Here is a 17,300-nt window from a genome sequence, read left to right as displayed (position 1 = left end):
TCATCTACAGCAAATTATTGATAATTTTAAGAAAATAAATGTCAACACAAACATTTTGATAAATTACATGATTATTTTTGTGCATGTTTTAAAGATATTTATTAGTTTGAAATTCAACACTATTCTGCTATATAGATGAACAATTAATGCGAATTAATTCTAAGTAATTCAGGGAGAGCAGTGGCTTTCTGGGGTAAATCTAGGTAATACATTTAAGAATATTGACATATCCGCAAATATTTCAAAAGGGTTGTGTTCCACTGAAACATTGTTAGATAGTTTGATCTATGTAGAATATTAGAGACAAAACACACAATTAATTCTGCTGCAGAATCTTTTATTGATTATCATAAATAATGATACATAATTACGTCATACAATCGGTATAGGTAAAGTAAACTTGTCCTATTTCATTTCCCACAGATGATCCGACACACTATATTTGACACAAATATTTTGATATGATACAAAAGTGTTCACGGAGATGATATAAATGTTTTGTCTACCACTAAACAATAGGTATTATACAATACAATGGCTACTTTAATTACAACAATAAACATAGTAATTACATTACATATTTGGCACTTGATTCAAATGTAGGTATCTGGATACATATAGACTATCCTACTATATCGTAACATATACAGAGTAAGTTTTTGATTTACAAGAAAAAAAACCGTGCCGTTTTGCAAGTATAATCGAGCGAAATGTGCACATGAATTTGTACATTCATTTAACTGCAGTTGAGAATTTGAAACAAAGAATCAATATTACATTTATACATGAACGTTGGAAAATTATACAAAATGGAACCATGATGACGCAAAAAACTAAACTTTTTAAGAGAACTTCGTTCAACATATGATTCATAATGAATAAATATTGAACACAAATAGCTGTTTTAATGAACACATTTGAAATACTCTCCCAATCCAAGATGTTATAAGTACATTTAGTCAGGCTTATCAAGAAACGTTTCAAAAGAACAAGTGTTAACTGATCAAAAGGCTAATGATTTCTTTGAAATCAAACAACAGGATGATACAACGACAGGGAATTATACATGCTCCCTTGTGTTGAGACATTTGATAAGGAAATGATTGTAGTACCCAACCATCAGATATAAGGGTATGTGTAGGGTATAAGAAATGATAACAGTAAATGGTAACAGGATGTTTAGCACTTATGCGTTTGGTTACTGTGTAACTAATGCATCTTTTTTATTGCACAGAGGCTGACAGCACGAACCACTCTGAGGGTGTAAATCAACATTTTCAAACGATAACAGATACAATGTTGAAACGATTGCGTAAAAATGTGTAATGAAACAGAAATAAAAAAAATTCATAACGATTAATATTCGTGAAATATGAACATGTCTTACATGTGGTAAATAAATGCCATTATCGTTTAAAGTCAAAATATTAATGATAACCTGACTGTGAGCGAAAATTAGACACTTTTCATAAAGATGTTCATTTGAAACCTTGAGAACTATCATTATGCACTATGTAGTAGTGGTAATGCTCATTACAATTCATAATTGTATTTATCATATATCAAGTGGATGAACTCATTGATTATGTATATCTTACATGTTTCCTGTTTATAGAAGAGAACAACAGGGCATGTTTGCTTAGTGTTGTCAAATATAAAATGTCCTGCTTCCATCGCGTACACTTGTCAGATGACACTTTCTTGAAGTCTTTAATGATCTTAATCACAATATTGTCTTTTTACACGATTGTTTTTTATCTAAATTTCTCCTGATTTGAACATATCAATGATAAGTTTTTCGATCGGGATATGGCCTATTGTTTTCTTGAAAAACATTTCCTCGATTGTCTTTCCTGATATGGCGTTGAGAGACGGAAGTAGTAAAAGTAATTTTCCGAACCGGAATGGCTGTGATGGATATGCGGTTTCTATGTACTTGTTCAGGGTGAGTTGTGCCTGGTCTTGCAGGGTAGCAACAGCGTGGAAATCTCGAAGAGTCTTTATGTCGTTTGGTGAGCGGTGTATTCCTGTAGTTAAACATAGTAAGGATTAGAAAAATCATTGAAACTTGGAAAAATACAAAATTACGTTCAAGATTTTGTTTGAAGAATACATATAATTGTTTGTTTTTCAATGCAAAGAAACGTACCTGTTTTAAATAGGACTATGGCTTTAAGACATGTATATTCCGTTGGGTCGACATTAAGACATTTAAATTTGGTCATCGTTTCCTGAAGAGATCTTATCTCCGTCACTATGGAGGCGATCTGTTCTGAACTTCCAGCAGCTTCTGGGTGTCTCCCTGGAGAGGAAATGTTAGGCTATAGACAAATGTATTCACTATTTTGCTTCAATTCTAAAGTTATTACCTACTATGAAGTATCTGAAGATCCCTAACTGAAATCAAATCATCGAAGCAAATTTAAAGTTGATCTGTGAAGATTTTGCATTCGTGTACATCACCCCTTTTTGACCTATCGAATAAAGTCAAACTTGTCTATACAAATCACAAGAGTATTCATTACGTAACGTTCAGAAATTTTACCTTGACTTGAAGAATTGCCAAATGTTTCATGTCGAGAGAGACCATATATTAGGCACTTTATCCATATAAACTACGCAGTTTTGGAAATGGGTAATAACGAGAGAGGCCTTCAGCGTAATATCTTCATTGTTGAAAAGTCGCTTTAAATGTTTCATTAAAATTGTTGAAAATAATTCTACTGCAAAAACTTCTACGCAGTAACTTTGTGATAAAATTAATAAAACAATAGAAGAACGCTCACCTGCTGCACCTAATAGAGCCTCAGCTGGAAGTTGAAACTGACAGATATTAAGGACGAGTAATTCTTTCCAGCTTTCTTCCAGTAGGATTGTCTGATCCCGTTGTGGTAGACCGATAAAGGCGGGTACATTCTTAGTCCATTTTATACTCATGAACAATAGACGGGCAGCCACCTCGCATATAGTGTCCGGGTTGTTTATGTAACTCGGCAACAATTCCTGAGGATACTGTTAATGAGAAACAATTGGAAATAGTATATCCATACCGTGTATAAAAACGCCCTGTGTGCTGAATATTAAATACCATCGATTTCTGGTGATGAGATACTTTGATTCAGACAACTACCCTTTAATTCGTTTCATTAACCAATTAATGTCATACAGGCGATATCAGTTATGATGTTTTATGTACAAAAGTTACGCTTTGAATAATCGAAAACGGAATGGTATTGAAGTAAAATATTTATAAAAACATTAGAACAAAACTACAAATTTAATTAATGCGTTACTTCAATTCACACAAGAATGAATTACCCTGGGAGTTGGCTGTAGGATCATCCCTGGGTGTGACATTACGGGATGTTCGTGGGAGCTGACTGGAACAGGTATGCTCTCACACATGGGTTTAAGGTAGTAACCGCCTGGGAAGTAAGGAGTTTGGAGAGGAGTGCTGGCCATCATCGAACTTAACTCAGACGATTCTCTCAAATACATGGCCACCTGACGTCGAAGAGTTGAACTACGAGGACCTCTTTCGTGTTGAACGGCTGTTGGCAGATATTTAAGCAGTGTTTTAGCTCAGGAATGTTTTCAAATTATTCTATTAAATTGATTACTGACGACGAAACATCAAAAAACAATTCATTCGATTTTTAGATTAATCTATGCAATACCTGTATTTTTTAAAATTATTTTAATAAGAATGTATATGCTACCTTCATTTGATTTAACTAATGATGATTCAATACTACTCACATATATGATTATCATTTTGTTACGCGTTTCAAATCATATTTTTTTCCAGGTTTCAAGTATTATACATATAACATATTAATTCCTTTAATACATATATAAAATAAATGAAATATTAAATTATTATGTAATTTAATAAATGTATCAAGATATCTATATAATTACCGTCTTTGTTCATGCCCACTTTGACACACTTGTTAAGTCTACATGCCCGACACTGGTTCCGGTGTGTTTTGTCTACTGGACAGTTGTTTTGAGATCTAGATTTACATACATACTGTCTGTTGCGTCGTATAGATCTCTGTAATATAAAATATACATCCAAACATAAGCAGATGTGTCCCTAATAAACTAAAGCTATTACTGAAAGGTCAGCAAGCAATCTTATATTTTCATATTATTTAGGAGTAATGATTTTGAATCAATATAAATTTAAATCATTAGACTTGATCAATTGAATAAGGAAACCATTTTATTTCAATCGACAAACATACGTGTAATAATGGTGTAATCAAATGAAGGATTTCGATTTCCGAATTATTTTGAATATTGATGTTTTGAAGATGAATTGTCTATATTTTTTGAGGTCTGATGAATATTGCTAAAATGTTTAAATATATATTATATATTTAAATGTTTGCCTAATTAATATATATCGATTGTTTAGAGGAACACGGACGTATCTTCATCATGGATGCAATAACTTACCTTGAAAAACCCAGCGCATCTAAAATGAGAAGACAAACATAAGTAATTCGGTAGCAGTATTAAACAGATTTGCATATGTAAAGTATTAAAATAAAAGAATTGAGTTATCAAATAAAAAAGAAAAGAAAACATTGTGCTGTATGCGTTAATATAATATTCTAGTATAGTAGTGATGGATTCATCAGTGTTATTTTTATAAAAAAAAATAAAAAATGCTATTTTCATAGCTATCAGATGATAACTCCTATTTTAGTAGTTTATATTTGTTGAAAAATTCACGATTTTACAAAATAAAAAAGTGTATTTTTGGAGTTATTATGTGACTGACTACAGCCACATTTATTCATATAACAGTTAATTGTATTTTTGTATACAGCTATGTGTGTGTACCACTCACCCGTCACAAGCGAATATTCCATAGTGTTTCCCTGATGAATGATCTTGGCAGACACGGCATGGCACATCTGTGAGTATTCGACCTTTGCAACAAATAGATTTAATATAAACCTTTGTAGACAAACACATACTCTACGAACATATATGCATGATTTAATCGTTCCCTGGCCGAGTCTCAAATTCGATCTGTGGGACGAAATTCATGCATGCATACGTATGGTATTCGTCTAGTCTTGGAAATAAATAAAAATGCTTTGGGCTTTGTTATAACAGCCATCATAAACACTTACAAAATGTTAATTCATATACAGTGTACATAGATATAAACGATACAAAGAAGGGAGATGTTAAATAAAATACATCAAATTTAAATAGTGGCCATCATCTTATGTATTCATGTATGAATGATATAACAAGTGACGCCTATCACTGATAGTGATGATACGTCAACAATATGTGAAGTGTTATGATTATATAATGCCAAATGCAACAGTCACGTGAAACATCTGTTGTAAATTGGTACTTGATACATTGTGACTACTACTATCATACATCTAATGTCAGTTTATGATCATTCATGATTGGAAGTAATATTAACATTTCTTAGTTTGATGCGACACGATATATGTACACACATATCTTTAACCCTTCAATTCTGAAGAGTTATATATATGATATCAACAATGTATCAGAATAAATACACAAACTACACAAATAAAGGTAATGATAACAATAAGTAAAATGTTTCAAACAATAACGATGATATGATTACATAATAAATAAGGTCCACAAAGATAGTTAGACCTACACAGGACTATGTAGGGACATCTAAAAACATGTTAGTAAAGAAAGGATTGTCAAATGGCAAGGATGATTCCATAAAAATAAAAATATATACTAGCTAGCATGTCATCTTCGTAAATCAAATGAAACGATATATGTATAAACATTTTCAACATAACTTTGATTTGATTTGATTTGATGACTAATGTTGTACAAATAGGACGGGATATTCTTTAAATCTGCATTGCGTTTATTTGAATATACAATAGAAAGTATCGTATGGTGTTTTAGTAGACCATAATGCATGCTTGTTTAATTTTCTTCCAAATCTATCAATTAAAATATTGAAAAAAACATATGGAAGTTAATAACATATCAAAATCTGTACATGTATTTTAAAAGAATCTCTTTTGATTACAGGTTTAAATGTGTTTGAATAAAACAATTCAATTAACATCAGAAATGCAGAAACATGTCCATACCCAAAATATGAAGTGGTGTAAGTAATTATTATTTTTTTATTCACTGAATGATGAGCGACAGTTTTCAGTCTCAACAGTAGAAACAAATGAAGCCTATATATAAAGTAAATAAATTTAGATCAACCGAATAATTATTTTCAACAATGTGACAGAAACACGGAAATACAGAGTTCAAGACTGGAATGGTAGTAATATTATTTGTTGATAATATCAGATAGATGATATGTGTCAATAACGATTAATTACACTTATAGCTTATTTGTATATGTAGTTTGATCATATTTATACCACATAATCATTCGCTATTCATATTAAATCAATGGTATGTTTTGTCGGCTTTGTTATTCAAATACTAAAACGTTTTTAAATGCTTTATAGACAATTTCATTTTCAATTGATTCTAATATAATTGATATATTTCAATGATATTGCCAAAAACTAATCTTAGTAGCATGGTTTTATTTAAATATTACTGTATGTTAATGGTAAGAATCTTATCCATTTGCCAAAAATCCTCTTATATTGGTATAATTGTTAAATCCTTGACCTCTCTTGAAACCTCAATAAGTCTAGAACGAATAGCAAGAAGTCGGCAAAAAGCCATAAGTTTTCGTTGAAAAGGAGGATATCTGATTAAATATTTAAGTCATTGTGTACACCTCTGCATCACGTTGGTAAAGTCGAAGGTTGTGTTTGAAATGAATAGCTTCGTGGCATTAGACAAAACGGCAATCACTTAAATAAATTCCGGTTTTGGCTACTCAAGAAATCTGGTAATTACTGCCAGTAAGAGTGACCAGGTCACGGATATTTAAGTGGTCAAAATGCGTGATTCCTGCCTAGCAAGTGTCCCACTGACCTCAAATGAACTGCCCAGTTCTTTTGTTAAGTTGGAATACGACGTCTGATATATTGTTTATATTTTCTTATAATGCATAAGAGGTTACTTATTATCCGTTAAAGTTGTTTTTATAACTTAATAGTAACGAGTCCATTTAACGGTTAAGTACACCAATACACTCAAGTATGTTTGTTGAGCTAAGAGTTAAACTTTCTTTACAGTCATATGCTAAATATAGAAAGTTGACAAACTCTTGACAACTTAAATTAATTTACAGATTTTTATTTGGTCATTTAACATCTTTCTCACACAATCAGGGGGTTTCACAGTCTTTTGTGGAAACATAAATACCAATGAACTCGTGGGAACAAACAGCGGTGAAAACCTCAAGGCCATATAAAGTCGACTAGTGGCTTTATAAAAGGTGACGTGTGCTGTGTTGTTTCAATTTGTCATAAACATGAAACATTCAAAGTCTGCGAATGCGATTGTTTTGACAGCTTATTATGTGCATTGTATAGGGAAAGGAGTTGAGTCCTATTCATATGTCATGTTGAACGATATTTTGATTATGTTAATAAAATTATTTTTATGGATTAACTTACATATGCACATCGTGTTTGGGCTATCTTGACACATTCAACAAGTATTTTCTGGAGTAAACGCCTCTTATAGAATTCACAAATCTGATAAAATATTACAAGAAGTCGTTTTACAAAAAGTATTTTCCATTCATACATACTATGAAAGAAACCACAATGGATGGTAATTCATTTTAAGACAGACATTATAGTATTCCTATTTAAACCCATCACTCTGGTTTACCTCGAAGCTGATATATTAATAAGGTTATGTGAATACTTTGATTGAAACGATGATCCCGTAAAAGCGAGTAATAGTCTACAGGAATTGGATATTTATAAAAATTGAATATTGGTTACTATCTTAAGTCTCGATTAAACGCATGAAGCGCAGGGATATGTAATAAGAATTATGTGGTCGTTAAATAAAATATCATGTGTAATCTGTAATGTATGTACCTTCATGATCCTTATGTACATATAATACAAAACTGTGAGTTCAGCAATGTTTTCTTTATCACCAAAAACAAGCAATTTAAATTAAGAAGTTTATATTTATGGCAAAACCGAATACATGTCTCATAGTTCCATTCATTTTGACAGCTTTGTTACATTCAACAAGGGCTTAAGTTGTATACCTAGATATTCAGTAATGTATCATTGATATATAAAAAATAAATCATATGTCATATGATTTCTATTACGAATTAATTACATTACGAAAACAGCGTCTCATTTGGAATATAACACCGTAAAGAGTCGTATCTATAACAGTTTAATACTGACAAATCTTTATAGAACTGATACCCTTAGGAAAAACTCTGATAACTCTTTATAGTTGACTTTCCGCGATAGAGGTATTCCCCTTGGATACCCTTTTAACAATAATTTATAGGAAGATTCCACTCGAATTATTTTGATTAAGGATAAAATAACGCCTAGGTTTGCAATGACTACGGGCACATGCGTCAGGTTAAGTAGAATTTATCATCGAAATGCGCATGTGGTAAGTTTGTATTTCAAAATTTATTAAGACGCCAAATAAGTTTTTCCCCAGTTCACGGTGTGTTATTAAAGAATCGCTACAGTTTACGAGCTGTCTGTCATAGTGAAGTGTGACTTACTATCGTTGATAATACCAGTAGTCGATTTTACATTGACAGCACATTATATTGCCCACCCATTTGGTGGCAAAACTTAACATTTATCAACTTTTAAACAAACATGTGGATACCATATTACAACATCAACTGGTATTGCCAAGTGGTGATATAATATCGTAGTAACAAAAGCCACTCTAGCCCACATTCTGCAGTGCCATTAAATGTGGTATTGAGTCCAGCCCACACGATGGCGTGTATCTAATATCAGACAAGGATGGAACTAACTATAGGATGTATATAATGTTTCCTATCATATATTTATATCGGTTGATATTTGTAAAATATTATGAGCTTTTAATTCTCGTTTTCGTTGAGAAGTCAAACTGACAATGATTGTGGAAGAGAGCAACGGCCAAGATCTAAAAATTAAACCAGAAGAATATATAATGCTAATAATACAAACCGACATTAACAGAAGTTTAATACTAAAATGGAAAGCTAGAACATTGACAACAAAATTTTTGTCACGTTTAGAAAAATGTTGTATCAAAGATTGTGTATCCTTATTTGGAAGTAATCTGTAGTTGTTAACGAGCAATTAAATACAGTGCGCTAAGGTTAAACTTCAATTTGATATATTTATTCTGAAATATTGACGTTAAGAATTAAGAATATGAATCAACTTCAATATAATATTTTTGATGTTCTTGGGTTTTATATTTTATTAGATATGTCAGTGAATTGTTTTAATGCGTAATACCCTTAAACAAAATATAAACATGCGTACAGTTGGAACAAGATAAATAATTGGAGCAGAAAATTGTTTAAAACAAATTATTATAGCTATTTGATAATATTATTATAATAAGTATCGTTGAAAGAAAACGTTCTTAAGCACAATAACTGAATGATCTGTAATCATTATTTAATAGTCTATAGAAATAGTGTAATTCAAATGAATCCTATGCCCACTTCTGTAACACTTGTGAAATGTTTTTTTCTGTGGTATCTGTTATATATCAAAATTTATAACTTTTCAATTGAACATATTAAAACAATACATATTTTTCAAAATCCACTCCATATCCAATTACCAAGTTTTAACTTGATTTCAAAAATAGAATAAGAAAAATAATTCTATCAATATTTCATACGTATACTCGCAAACCCTTCGCACAACCATGCCAACATCATTAAAATCTTCATTAATGCAATATAATTATATCATTATACAGTAGGCTATAATTAAGATTATTCTGTAAATAATTGGACATTATATCAATCAATCTAAAACCGAAATTGAAATCATTATAAATGAAAACGATAAAACAAACGCTTTAGAAATGGATTACATGAAAGTATATTGATACATGCATTCAAAAATTTGTTATATAAATGTATTTAAATAAATTTGAAATCAAATGAAACGTACACAATCAGCACAGGCCCACGAATTGTTACATCTCAGGATAATTACGGCATGGTATAATCAACAACAAATTGAACTGTTTGATCTTTAACAATGACACTCACTTGATACGGGAGGTGTTTTGTTGTTCATGGTCATTTGGTGGTCAGTCACACAACTTGAAGTTCACCTCACTGTGTTTGCTGATGAGTTGAAGCCCAGGTAAATTACAGGTAAGTATGATATCACGGTAATGTCGTAATAGACTCATCAACAATGAACACCTGTGTATAGTATACCTGGTGCTATCTTTTACCCCCACACACCTGGGACACGTTTCCTTACTTAACACGGCGCATTAGAGTGACACGGGGTATACACAACTGATGAATATAGACGGTGGCCAATCGCGCCGCAATTCATTCTCACTACTACAATACCCGATTAATTTAAATAAAATTTTGAATGCTATACAGAATGGTAAGGTATTGATTACTTGCCGTGTGTTGTGGACTTATGGTAGCTTTAAAGGATTTAAATAATGACACAATTTCACCGTTGTGTAAAGCATTCAACAGACAGGGTATCAGTCTATCAAATAATGTAATCAAAGTGAACTCTCAAACGGCTATCTTAAAAAGACGTTCATAAACTGTATCAACACTATAATTATTTGTTTATTCACCTTTAACGGAATTATCCGATGTTGTATTATTGTTGTGATGCATTTTATATTTGAAATCATTAAATGTAATGTTTTGGTATCTGATAGAGCTTTAATTATTATTTTTATTATTGTGCAATAAAAAATGCTGTTTATATTTTCCTCGATTATGTCAACATTGTTCAAATCAACTGAACATACGTCATGCCTGTGATGAGCATCCTTAGTCACTACGGATACGGTGCTGTCCAAATATCAAACGGTAATCATGGTCAAAGTGAAATATATATTATCTTTTAGCTTAATTAGATAAATTTGAAATAGGTGGTTATCTCTTTTTCGAAATCTAACCGAACACCTTATATTATTCTTGGTTATTTGCGAAGTTATTTAGTGATACTTAGTGATAGTACATTGACGTTGCAGATTGGTAATTTAGAGATGATTTTAAAGTTAAATTAACGATCCATGGAATATATCGAAATCAATATGTATTACTTTGTTATATTATTTATAAACAGATCAGAATATACTTTCTACTATATATAATACTACTCTGTCAGAGGTATAGCTTTTCATTATATTGTATTATTTTGCAGTATATAACGGCTAAACTGTCCTTGAACGAAAACAATACATATTATAATCAATCAAGCTTCCGTTTGAAGAGATTAAAATGTTACACAGGGATTTAATTGGTATTTGGCTTTTTCCGCAAATGTCGCAATAGTCTTTTTTTCCCGCAATAAATATATATCTGAAGCGCACTCGTTGAGCAGAATTTGGACAGACATTATAGCAATCGGTAAGCAGTTATAGCAATACTCTATTTCATTTTTAATATCTAGTTATTTGAAGCACACTTTCTATTTCAAGTATGTAAGACAGCATGCTAGTGGCTTGATATTTGCTTATACAAGAGTAGTATTCAAGTACCTGGAGAAACCATGCAGTTTACATAACCAAGGCATAAATAAAATAAAATTTACCTGAAATAATTTAACCATGGATTGTTTTTTATTAAAAACAATATACTCATTGGTTATAGTTTTTCGCGGAAAACCTAACTTGCATAAACAACATAGATATAAAAGGAACATAAACGGAATTATATACATCAATTGATATTTTATTGATTTGGTTTTGATTTAGGGCAGGTTTGCCGACATTTCTGCTGGCATGGTGACCCATTGACCGAGAGGTGTATTGACCAACATGCTCCAATTGCTTCGGTCAAGCTTCCCTTGGGGGTAATTCTAACAAATTCAAGTACATTATATATTTTGAAATAATCTCTAGAGGGAAACATTTTCCTAAGATAAATCATTCTAATCTTGAGCTTCAGTTTAGAGGATCATCAGTAAGGTTTCTCCCCAAAATGCTACCGCGAATTTATTAATGAACAAGGAGCTTATCACAAATCTCTATGTGTCATTAGGACAAACATATACATTATTTGTAGACATAGATACGCCTTTTTTTTACAATGGTTCCATGTCTATCCTCAATAAGACAGCTGTTCCTTATCTTAGGTAGTCACGCTGATTGGCCGATGCTCTAACCGTTGGTATTATTCTGCATTGCAATATCTGTTCGGTAAGGATGCCCTGGGTTGGTATTTGTCTTAAAACATACAAATTCATTTTTGCACAAACTCAATAAATATTGCCACATACATGCTATGTATGCAAATATCTACATCTAATTGTATGTACAGAATATCATGTAAGCATGCTATTATATGCAGTTTCATATCAATCAAATATTACTCACTACAGACTCAGACCAAAACCAACGGTATCACCCAAAGCCTTAATCTATATGTATAATATTTTATATCACTTTTCATTATTGTTAATATTTAAGATGATATTTCTTCTTCTTTTTTTCCCCTTTTTGTTTTTTAAATTAGCAAATGTTCAATAATACTCTTTTGTTATTACAGGTTCCACCAGATTTTAAAACTCATATATGGAAAGTGTTATTATTTATACCATTAATGTAGTTAGCTTTATGATTCTGTAGCATACATTTGATATAATTACATGGATGTTTGAAAGCACAATGCCAATAACGCATGTATTAAACCACAATGAAAGCTGAGTTTAAGGTTATGTTACAGAAATAGAACAGAAAAGTGTGATGCAAATATTACTTTCCTTATCCTAATGTATAAATTGTAATGCTGGGCAGATGGTGCCGGGCAGAAAAAAATATCAATTAAACTTGAAATCTCCAACCAGGTTAAATACAAAACAGCGAGTTTGATTTAGTTCGTTACGAAGCACAACATATAACCAGCTACAGCTATTTTATCTTTCGGAATGGGAAATGTCAGATTCAGATAAGACTAATTTTTCGTGAATAAGCAGGGGCGAGAACGAATTAAAGACATCAAAATTCACGAGAAAAAAGAGAGTAGATAGGAGAATTATAGTCTGGTGCCTAGCATTATCTTCCTTAACGTTTCATATAACTTGGACACAAGACCTGTAGCTATTACAACAAAATTAATTATGGATAGGGAATTTCCGATGGATTAAGACTGGATGGTCTGATCGGAACACGCACCAGGTACAATTGAATCAATCCCCTTTTCACAGAGTTTGCTGGACAGGTGAAAACATCTCGACTAGAAGAGTTCTGTCAGTTTAAAAAGACAGTATAGCATATGTATTGGATGTTAGATATAAAAGCAATTTCGTCTTTGTTTATTTCTGTTGATATGAAGCAGTTGCATTGAATGTTGACAAGCTGATAATGTTTGATATTATAATTAAGGACAGGGATACTAGGTAGACATGTTGGGGATTATACACTGTTAAGATACACCTACTTTGCCCTCTGTATGTAATATACATGTTCAAGAAGGGACTAAAATGTGCAGAGAATGAGTGGTGGCCAATGAACACACGAAATGACAGGCAAATAGATAAAAGACAAATAGCAATCAACAGGTGACGAAATGTTTAAATACAAAATCAGGACAGAGTCTGCTTGAGGTGATGAGATAAAGAGTAAATGACAATTTTCTATTTCTCTTTTGAGTCATACAAAGATAGAAGTCTAATTTACAGTTGAAACAATTCAAGATAATTGAGGTTCTATAAGATAGCAACTCTCCGTAAAAAACAGACGTAAGCGGATTCTGACAATAGCTATATCCTATACAGGCAAGGTATTATCTTTGTTGTTGCTATGACAAAGAAAATAATACAAAGTATTTGAATTTTTGTTTTGTTTTTCCCAATGAATATTTGATTAATTTGCCACGTTATATTTCGCAGATGAAAGGTTTTGTCATAAGGAATAAGGGTTATTGACACAAATCCCGATGTTTCTTATGCGGCACGTTTTGTAGTTTGTGAGTTTATGTAGGTAGAATATTGTAAAACTATGGATGTAGCCAGGTTTAGATAAGCTATATCTAAGGTTCTTATTGAAAAAAGATATGTCGGTATGTTATTATGTACACGTTAAAATAACGATAAAACAGAAACAATATATTCAGATAAAACTCTTGGACAAAACAATCAACTCAAGGTGATTTTTGCAAATGATATGGAGTTGTTTGGAACAATGATACAATAGTAAACCAAATGTGACGACTTAAAGCATATTATAAAATTGCAACATATAGTAGTGAAAGTGGAGCATATAATGACCACATCACATGCAAAATTCAATAAAATGTATAAATCAAATCATATAATGACTAAATCAAATCATATGATGATAAAAGCATAAAATATAATGATAACATCATTTCATATAGTATTTTAATATGAACCTTTCTCGGTTGTTTGCTGCGGTAATAAAATAATATTTAAGAATATATATGGCAACTCTTACCAGCTTAGCAACTCTTAGTAGCATAAAACAGGTTGTAGGCAATTGGCTATTTTGTCCACAAAAAATATGAATATCTTCATGTTAATTGACGTATTAGAGGTTATCGTAAGGTTTTCGTATACGAAAGAATATTTTGAATAAATTGTCTGTGTAGAAATGGGTTAACCAAAACCTTTTGTTAGTTATATCATTTACGCTATTCTGATCTATACTGTTTTGTTAAAATAGAGAATATATTATAATTATCATTTCAGAATCTTTGAATATAACATTCAAATGACTTAGTCGTATTTTCAGTTTCAAATAGATTTAGGACAGCCATATATTGTTATTTTTACATCCTGATTTCCTATTATAAATTCAATTTAGAGTGACAAACCTGCGCGTTTACATGTGCATTTATGCAATATATTGTGTTTATTTGATAACCATGAAAAACTCTTACAGTTAGAAAAAAGACATTAATATCATACATTCGAAGTATGTTCTTTTCTAACTAGGAAAACACTTTCTTCATCAAATTATATAAACTCATTGGGTATTTTCAATTTCTCCAGTCTCTCTCTCTCTCTCTTTAAGCCCTTAGCACCACTGACTAGTTTAAGTTAGCTGGTCCTCTACAAGCGAATGTTTTCGCTCTTAATTAGCATCTCTGACGAGCGCTGGATGGTGTAAACAGATGTATGATGCAGCTTCATTAATGGTGGCTCAACTGAGTCTGACTTTCATTTTTTTAAATGCATCCTTTCTGCAATCTTTTACATATTTTCCGGTTATTATAAAAATGTTTTTCGTAACTTTCCTTTCGTATTTAAGTTCTTCTATCCCAAAATAGTTTTTGTTTTCAAATTCATTGCTCTTTTTATTCCGGAAATGTCCTCAAGTTGAAATTTTGTTCATTTTTATGGTGTTGATGTTGTGGCCTTTCATATTGACGCGATGTACATTTTGTATTCCTTCTACTCAAAATAAAAGTCACGGGTACTGACATTGGCTACATGTTTGTTTCTGTATAATTTTGCAACCAAATATCAACTAAATTTGATTGCTGAAAAAATTGTTATAGAACTTTTATTTTGTAATTTTCTAAAATGTTTATTTACAGTGAAGCATATGTTCGTAATAATTACTAGACATGATTTTCTGCTGAACAAGCAAAGGACGCTCAACAAAAAAGTTATCTAATCCGATGACAAGTTGATTCGCATTTCACCTTTTACCAACGTTTCAATTCGGCAGCTTTACAATAGGGGTTGCAGTTACCAGAGGCATATGTCTCTGTGATTAGAATCTGTTGATTCACCTGCTGTGACGAAAGTTTAAACTTACCACTAACGCTTGAAATAATTACTATTGGGTGTTGAATTTTACTATACATAGATGGAGGAGGGGCGTTTCTTGCAGTCAACGAAAGTTTAAAAGTTCGTGGGTTTCGCTGATGCCCGAAGTTCCGATTAGCGATGGGTTTGTTGACACCATGACCTAAAAGTGAGGGACTATACCATAAGATATATGCTGTGACGTATTTCTGGGTGAGAACACATATTACAGTAATAGAAACGCTGTGGACAAAGGTGTCCACTATCTATGTACAACAACAAAACAATGCCGACTAGTAACACGATGATCAGACCATGTGTTACGAAGCACAATTACTGTACTAGTTACACTATACTAATTTACTGTGATTTAAAGTGGCCAAATCGATCAAATTATATTCAAGTGCTTCATCTTTTTACTTCTATATAGAATACCCATTCTCCTTCTCTTTGCCCAAGTATCACGGGATCTCCCAGGAATAAAACGATGTGTAAAACAAATGGCAACGCAAGAAATGTGTTCTGTTGTATGCCTACAAATAAAACCAAAATGTAATCTATAGAACTTTTTATTGTTCATAATATTATGACTACTCCATCTCTACAAGTCATATGGTACATAAGTTTCTTTGTTAATCTAAGTATATAATTGAGTCTATAGACATATTCAACATCACCCCTGTACAAATATGTTTTTCATCATACCCGTGTCCATTCAGCCCTAAGTATGTCGTCTCCATCAACATGACGGACGTATTCTGTTACCAGTTTCTTCTAACAATATCTAGTACTGTTCAGAAAATGTTTTGATCGTTGGAGCATATTAACTGAAGTTTCATCTGAAAGTTAATAGTAGGTTTAGTTTGTATTTTTGTTTACTATCGGCATATCAACTTGAATACAAGACTCACTTGGTAGACAGACTTCCCATAGAAATCAGTATCCTACACAGCAGGGGACGGTTAATTATTGTCTGGGGGAAACATGTGCACTCAGACATTTATCCGTCCTAATCTTCAAGTATGTAGGCAGATAGTTACAAATAGACAATATGTTATCTCAAAATTCAAAGTAAAAAAACAACAAATAACTGGCATTTTTTGTATGTGTTTTTTTAACATGCCTTGCTGACAGTAGGACTAATGTGTCTATCCGGGACAAGAATTGTATACGAGGCGTTTATTTGCCATATCGATATGATAACCATATCACAATTACTCTGTGGTAAACTGACAAAACTCTAGAGAAAATACACAATAAACAGACAAGTAGATTTGCTTCTGTCCTTGGGCTATAAGCTGTGTTTTTTCAGTAAATTGTACATGGCACTATCAGTGTCAATATTCTCATCAAATTATGTTACTGTGAACTGTAATTAGTGAAAAAGTGAAAATTTTATCTTACCTC

The 17,300-nt window shown here is 31.9% G+C and overlaps 1 protein-coding gene across 1 annotated transcript; it reads right to left on the bottom strand.

Annotated features, from left to right (window-relative positions):
• Positions 1-320: 320 nt before the first annotated feature.
• Positions 321-10,420, bottom strand: LOC117327599 (nuclear receptor subfamily 2 group E member 1-like). The gene is made up of 8 exons (XM_033884652.1): positions 10,184-10,420; positions 4,862-4,943; positions 4,465-4,483; positions 3,922-4,057; positions 3,319-3,551; positions 2,787-3,012; positions 2,150-2,302; positions 321-2,027 (listed from the first exon to the last, which is right to left on the bottom strand). The coding sequence occupies exons 1-8, from the start codon at positions 10,215-10,217 to the stop codon at positions 1,759-1,761; spliced, it is 1,152 nt and encodes a 383-aa protein (XP_033740543.1). The 5' UTR covers positions 10,218-10,420; the 3' UTR covers positions 321-1,758.
• Positions 10,421-17,300: the final 6,880 nt, after the last annotated feature.

The sequence above is a fragment of the Pecten maximus genome, chromosome 5, assembly GCF_902652985.1.
Source record: "Pecten maximus chromosome 5, xPecMax1.1, whole genome shotgun sequence".
In the NCBI taxonomy this organism is placed as follows: Eukaryota; Metazoa; Mollusca; class Bivalvia; order Pectinida; family Pectinidae; genus Pecten; species Pecten maximus.
This window is presented reverse-complemented; position numbering and strand designations above follow the sequence as displayed.